This window comes from Pterocles gutturalis, unplaced genomic scaffold (assembly GCF_000699245.1).
Source record: "Pterocles gutturalis isolate BGI_N339 unplaced genomic scaffold, ASM69924v1 scaffold33382, whole genome shotgun sequence".
NCBI classification, from domain to species: domain Eukaryota; kingdom Metazoa; phylum Chordata; class Aves; order Pterocliformes; family Pteroclidae; genus Pterocles; species Pterocles gutturalis.
In genome coordinates this window covers 1-7,731 of record NW_010113865.1, presented here as the reverse complement: position 1 = coordinate 7,731, position 7,731 = coordinate 1, and the positions used below count along the sequence as shown (strand labels likewise).

Here is a 7,731-nt window from a genome sequence, read left to right as displayed (position 1 = left end):
ATGTACTACCACCATCTCTGGAATGTGTCCAAGCCCTTCAATTCTCTATTAATAACAATAAATGAAAATTCTCATCCAGAACTAGGGGCACAGGTACTGAACAGGGTGATCTGAGCTCTCTCCCAGTTCCTGTGACTCCCTAAGTAGGGACATATTAAACTGATTTTTGCAGCAGAGTTCCTTCTAAAACCATAGATTAAATTAATTGCTGAAAAAAACCCATTTGGTTTGATTTTTCTTAACATTTATTATATATTTAGAATAAATTTGTTGTGGCTTTGGCATATGCAAGATAGAAATTTAACTTTCAGTAAGAAGAAAAATACAGTTCCCAAAGGCACCTGTGTGAAGAATCACAAAGCAGAGCTCAGCTTAGCTTAGAAAGAGGATTCATTTCTTATCCTGAGAGTGTGACCAGACAGGCTTACGTTTCTGAATAAAGGCTTCAATACCTTCCTGCCCATCTCTCAAAGTCAAATTGTCTGCCATGACCTGAGTAGTCATTTTGTAAGCAGTATCAAGGTCCTGTGTCATCTGTCTGTAAAAGGTGGCTTTCCCCAACGCCAGGATGGATTTGCTGCTTTCACATATCTTGTGAGAGATTTTCATGGTCTCTTCTTCCAGCTTGTCTTCTGGTACCACCTTGCTGACAAGCCCGTGCATTAATGCTTCTTGGGCAGAAAGAGGTTCACCCGTGAAAAGCATCTCTAATGCCACCTAAACAAGAAAAAATATTGTATGAAGTCAATTTGACTGCCTTATTGCTTTGGTTTGTTTGGGGAATTTCAGCTTCCTCCTTCAAGTACAAGTTACTCTTTTGACAAACATAAGATTTAAATCTTTTGGCCTCTTAAACTGCCAAGGAAGTGGTAAGAGGTTTCAGCAAAGAGAAGGACTGGGTTTAAAGTTTGCCTTTTTTCAAACCTGCTCACTGTCTGCAGCTGTCCTAGGCTGACACCTCTGTGTTTCCTTTCAAAAACCCAGAATCTCTAGTGATTGCAGTAGGAATTAAGACAGATGTGGCTGGTCCACAATGTCAGTATTTTAAGCTGGGTTTAGAACGATAAATAAAGACTTACTACGTCAATGTGTAGTTTTTGAAAATGCCTGCCTTAGTTCAAGGTTGGTTGGGGTTTTTTTTTAATAAGTCCTTCTCATAGCTGCATCTATTTCAGTCTCCTGCTGCTTCCAGCATCTTGTACTTCAGGTTTCAAATTAAAAGATCTCCCAAATACTCAGTGACTATTTGATGTTATATATCAATAAGAATTTTCTTCCATGACTCCTGATGCAACAGACCAATGACCTGAACCATAAGAGCTGATTATCCTCATTAGTATCTTTGCTCTGGTAGCTCCAAACAATGCCAACTTTTCATTTGATAAAAGGTAAAATCAGTAATCCTGAGAACTGTAGGGAATGTTCTTGCTACTTTGAAAAGTGACACAAAGAAAAAACATAATCCCACACGTTTTAAAAAGGTAATAATAAACCCCAGAAATACTAATTCAGAAAGTTATATCTGTACACTATAGCACACTTGGAAAAAACCCACAGAGACAGACTATATTTGAACACGATGGCCTTACAGATGGAAAATTTAAAGTTGAAGCTTTTATCCATCAATTGGACTTGTGCAGTTAATTCCTTGCATCCTGCTGGGCTTGGAGACTCTGTCCGCATGAATCCAACTGGATCAGAACTTAAAATTTATTTTCTCAGTGATGGAAGCTTTACAGATTGTACCATTGTTTATGCAGTGAGAGATGTGGAGTCACCATCAGTAGGAAATAGAGCAGGAAGAAAGTACAGGAGGCTTTTAGATGCTATTTAAAGCATCTTGATCTACACCCAGGCAGCTCATGCTGGCAGTGAAATGTCACTGCCTGGCAAGAACTGATACCTCGGTGGGATTGATATCCTGAACTTGCAGGGTTTCCTCATCAGGGGAGAACATCATTGTCTAACGCACAGAGCTGTCTGTTGGAAAGGAAAGGGATTGCTGAGCTGGTGTGCTGCTGGTATGAGCTCATGCTGGTTGGAACCGCATCAACAGGAAGCTGCTTCCCCTAAACACAGTTCATCCCTGTATTTTATTTGGCAGTCCAAAGAGTTACGAAGATGTCTTTTGCAGTGAAGTATTTAGAATGTACTGCAGGAAAATAAAGTTTAAGCAATGGAGCTAAACCTCCTAACATCGGAACCTACTTCTTCCAAAATTACAAAGAGTATCTGGGAAGGAAGCCTACCTTTCTTGGAAGAGATCTGCCCAAGGCCACAGCTGGTGTGGAGCAAAACAGTCCGATATTTACTCCAGGAGTAGCAAATTGGGATTTCTCACTCGCCACTGCGATGTCACAGCTTGCCACAAGCTGACAGCCTGCTGCTGTAGCCAAGCCATTTACTTTGGCAATCACTGGTACTGGAAGTTTCTGGATTAAAGTCATAACCTGCATGCACAAAATAAAGTGGTCAGTTAGTCCCTGAAATTTAAGCAGTGGCTCTTCTAAAACTTGCAATGCTTTGTGCATTTTTCAGCTTTATTAACTCGAGTTCAGTAAAAGATGTAAGCATGAGTTTGTCCTGCTAATTCCAGTGGAAATGGAAAACACAAGAAGGAAAGGCAAAAACACTTGTTATCAGATCTGCATGGAGCTTGGGTGCCTCTCCACTGCTGGTCTAGTGTTCCTGGCTGTGGGAAGATATGTATCCAAGGCACACCATCCCCACCTTCATCTGCCCTGATCTCAAGCCTGGGTTGATCTCACCCAAACACAATCATTGGATGTCTTTCTAGGCTTATTCTGCATTCCAGGGAGAGACTTAACCTGCCAGGAAACAATCTTTCCTGCTTGCATTAGACGTAAGATGGGAAAACACACTAACTCTCTCATCCCCTCCACCTTGCCCTCGATAGTTCTTGAGGGTTGGACATCCAACTTCAGATAGCTGAAGCTAAGAAAGGTGAATTTGTCTGAACTTTTCTACCTCAGGTTCTCCTTCCTACTTCTTCCACCCTACAGAGGGTGGAAGCAAGGACAAGTAGCTTGGGAGGAATAATGAGAAATTGTCTGAGCAGCCAGGGATCAGGTTAGGAAAGCTAAAGCCCTGACAGAATTAAATGTGGCCAGGGTCGTCAAGGGCAACACTAAAAGCTTCTCTAGGTATGTTGATGATAAAAGGAAGACTAGGGAAAATATGGGCCCTCTCCAGAAGGAAACAGGAGACCTGGTCACCCAGGATATAGAGAAGGCTGAGGTACTCAATGACTTTTTTGCCACAGTCTTCACTGCCAAGTGCTCAAGCCACGTTGCCCGAGCTGCAGAAGGCAAAGGCAGGGAATGGGAGAATGAAGAACTGCCCATTGTAAGAGAAGATCAGGTTCAGGACCATCTAAGGAACCTGAAGGTTTACAAGTCCATGGGACCTGACGAGATGCATCCACAGGTCCTGAGGGAACTGGCAGATGAAGTTGCCAAACCGCTGTCCATCATATTCGAGAAGTCGTGGCACCCTGGGGAAGTTCCCTCAGACTGGAAAAGGGGAAACACAACCCCCATTTTTAAAAAGGGAAATAAGGAAGAGCTGGGGAACTACAGGCCAGTCAGTCTTACCTCTGTGCCTGGCAAGATCATGGAGCAAATCCTCCTGGAATCTATGCTAAGGCACATGGAAAACAAGCAGGTGATTGGTGACAACCAACACGTCTTTACCAAGGGAAAATCGTGTCTGACGAATTTGGTGGCCTTCTACGACAGGGCCACAGCGCTGGTGGATAGAGGAAGGGCAACTGACATCATCTGCCTGGACTTGTGCAAAGCCTTTGACACTGTCCCACACGACATCCTTGTCCCTAAACTGGAAAGACAAGGATTTGACAGAAGGACCACTCACTGGATAAGGAATTGGCTGGATGGTCACACTCAGAGTTGTGGTCAATGGCTCAATGTCCAAGTGGAGACCGGTGACAAGTGGCGTTCCGCAGGGGTCGGTACTGGGACCAGTGCTGTTTAACATCTTTGTTGGAGACATGGACTGTGGGATGGAGTGCACCCTCAGCAAGTTTACCAATGACACCAAGGTGTGTGATGTGGTGGACACGCTGGAGAGAAGGGATCCACCCAGAGGGATCTTGACAGGCTTGAGAGGTGAGCCTGTGTGAAGCTCATGAAGTTCAACAAGGCCAAGTGCAAGGTCCTGCACATGGGTCAGGGTAACCCCAAGCACAAATACAGGCTGGGAGGAGAATAGATTGAGAGGAGACCTGAGGAGATGGACTTGGGAGTGTTGGTTGATGAAAAGCTCAACATGACCCAGCAATGGGCGCCATTCTCAAAAAGAAAACTAGGCTTGTTTTTAACTCTAAATGCTGACATTCTGTTATTTTTTTGCTAATTTCTCTTTATTAATCAAACTTAAGCTCGCTATGCTACTCATGAATCCTGAATATAGCCACAGTGCTAGATATACATACAGGACAATTTTTATTCTTCTCATTCTTAAAGAGAGAAATTTACCAATGCTTGATTTCATGCTATATGAAATAAGTTTCACTTTTTTTTCTGCCTGATCTTTCCTATTCTGTGACCTGGAAGCTGCATGGTTCAATTTTCCACTGCCAACATACTGGTATTCTGCCCTGCAACTGCAAAATTAATATTAAACTACTGGCTGCTAAACTGTTGGACCTTGGCTCCTTTCTGATAAAGGGACTAACCTGTCATTCAGTCATATTTGTGCTTACCTCTTTGTGACCAGCATACCAAGAGAAAATACAGGCAAAGCTGCCAGGATTGTTGCTTCATATCCCTTCAGTGGTAACTCTCACACATGGCTTTTACAGCATTTGCTAAATATGGGTTTGACAATGCGTATAGAGATCATTATTGCTGGATGAACCAGAACAAAAGGTTTCAAATTACTTTCTGTGGTCACACTGAGCAGGATTAGGACGAATTCTAGTGCTGTTACCATCAATGGGTGTTGTGCAATTCTCTCCAAAGGATCCGGGATTCACTTTAACATCCCAACCTACAGGTCTGTGCCTTGGTAACAAGGACTTGTACGGTCTGCTGACTGGGCAACCGGGCACTCAGAGATGTATTCAGATCTTACTGTCACATTGTCTACTTGATGTTTATGCTGGTCTTGAATTCCTAGCTAGATGCTGGGAAAGAACATCTGATCACAAGTGGTATGAAGGTGGTCATCCCTAGATTTCTAGGAAAGATATTGCACAAATACTCAGCTGCAAGGAACACTAAGGAATGCACCATGACTGTACCCACTGTCGAAGACATGCACATTGGCATTCTAGCACTTGTATTTGCACGTAGAGAAATGCAGGGAAAACATAATTTTACCAGGATCAAGTATTAAAACGGCAGAGCAGCAAAAAGCAAGGAATGTGGAGCAACAGCCTGTGCCTTAGCTTGAAGATGAGCAATGCTGTCCTTGGACTTGATGATCCTTGCGGTCTTTTCCAACCTTAATGATTCTGTGATTCTATGATTCAATATCATTGCTTGCTCTTAATACCAGGCAAAGGGGTGGCACTTAAGGAGAACTGCTTACCTCTGCACATATTTCAAATACTTGGGAATGATGCTTCACATCATCTTCACTTGACAGTTCCTTTAAATCATGGCCAGAACAAAATACAGGTCCTTCAGCTGCAGAGAATTTCAGGAAAAGTCAGTCTGAATTAATCAAGAAACCAGGGGTAGCAGCATATCAATGCCCCAGTTAAAAGCATAGAGATGTCAATGGTCAAAACCAAGGAGCCTGGAGCAGGAGTTTTACACACAGTTCTGAAATATTGCCTTCTGGGTTTGGTAGCAACTTTAAATTGCCACAATGCAACATATAGCCACAGTAACACTCATAAACATTTTTAAAGGCCTAGTTTTACCTCCATTACAAGTTTACTTGGTTATAAATAAGGCACTTCACACCTCTGAGCCCAGTTTCATGTAAAGATACTGTACTAAACAGCTCTTTGGTACAATGTAAACTAGCCAGCTGGAGTGAGAATGGAGTGCTCTGCTCTCACACTAACAGATGCAGTTATTCCCTACCGACTGAATCCAGTGTTAATTATTAACTTCTGCTAAATAAGCATCAAGATTTTTCTGTCATGCCATTCAAAGCCACAATAGGGGAAAAAAAAAAAAAAAGAAAAAAGAAAAAAAGGTTGTTCTGCTAGAGGAAAACCAGAAGGGTTGTTGGGGCATGTCTTCCTCCACTACTAAAAGCGTCACCCAGAGAATCTCAAAAAGCATGTCTGGGGTTTGGGCAGCAAAAGGGCAGGTTTCTGTGGACCTAACTTTTGGATTTGCTTGCCTCCAATGGCAGCTAAGATCAAAACACCCTTCACAGGTACACTATCTTTACAACAGTATTCCTTTGTCATGAGGTTATCTGCCATATAAATAAACCAATTTGATGCTTTTGAATCCTTCATAACTTCTCAGATATTTGTATGGACAGGACACTTCCAGCTACAACTATGCAGGCACAACCTTACCTATGCATTTGTTTCTCACTGACCAGATTAATGTGGCACAGTCTGTCCAGAAATAACCACTCAATTAACATCAATCAGCTCACGGGATCAGCAATACATGTCTGGAAATTAATCACATCTGCATTTGTGCCTCACTGAAGAAGAATCCATTGTAAAGTCTGTGTTAAAGACTAAAAGCATTCCCTGAAAAGTCTTTTTTTTCCTTGAAATTTCTTCTTTTGCATTGCATTCAGCAAGGGAATTGGAAATCAATAGGAACATGCTATTCCTTTTTAAACTAAAACAAACAAACAAAAAATGGTGCTCACTCCCAGACTACTGTACACCCACAGAAGAACCTGAAGCGTTTCAGAAAATTTGTAACTCCTGTTTGAAACACTGACTATAGAAACTCAGCCCTGTGTAGTTAGCTTACTTCCACTCACAGTGTTTTCCTCCACATACAGGAAACAGCAGGATCCTAAATTAATGAACCTATTTCTCCAAGATGTTTGGAAGGGGGGCAGGGGAAGATTATCTTAAAATAGCAGAGGAAAAAAAAATGACAGCTTAAGAACAGCTCAAGTTTCATTATCTTTAAGAACTCCACAGGTTAATACCTAAATGGAAGAAAACTGGAACAGGCTCCGAGAAAGAATGTTTTACATCTGCGGGTTATGGGTGACTGCACTATCAATGGTTTCTCCTTCACTGGTGAGTTTTAAAACTGGTTTTGAGAAACCAACGGGAAAGACAACGAGCCTGAGCCTGGCTTAGAGCAGGGGAACACATCACACGATGTGAAGAAACCCTGTGAGCGCCGTTACTGCCATCTCTACCAGCAGCAAGAGCCACACCAGCTCAGCCTGTTCCTGCACGAAAAACAGCAGCCGGGAACGTTATATCTTGAGTTCGATAACCATTAGAACTTGGCTTTTGTTCTGTTTAAAGTATGCTCTACACATCGTTTTTAAAATCCAAATCCAATTATTTCAATTTTTTCCTCAGCTTCCTCTCTCCCCGCCCCCGGGCCCATGCCGGCAGTACCCGAGATGACGATCACCCGCAGGTCTTTGCTTTTGACGTCGTGGAGCAGGTCCTCCCTGAGGGACTGCAGCATGGCGAGGGACAGGGCGTTTCTCTTCCTCGGGTTGTTCAAGATGATGTTTCTGAAACGCCGTTAATACAACGGGTTACGATATAAAAGCCACAAACGCGTTCAGAGC

The 7,731-nt window shown here is 42.7% G+C and overlaps 1 protein-coding gene across 1 annotated transcript; it reads right to left on the bottom strand.

Annotated features, from left to right (window-relative positions):
* Window positions 1-209: 209 nt before the first annotated feature.
* ECHDC3 (enoyl CoA hydratase domain containing 3) lies at window positions 210-7,687 on the bottom strand (the record flags this gene model as incomplete). The annotated part of the gene is made up of 4 exons (XM_010074669.1): window positions 210-717; window positions 2,250-2,450; window positions 5,575-5,672; window positions 7,553-7,687. Coding segments are annotated over 4 exons (761 nt in total), but the record flags the coding sequence as incomplete, so codon positions are not given.
* Window positions 7,688-7,731: the final 44 nt, after the last annotated feature.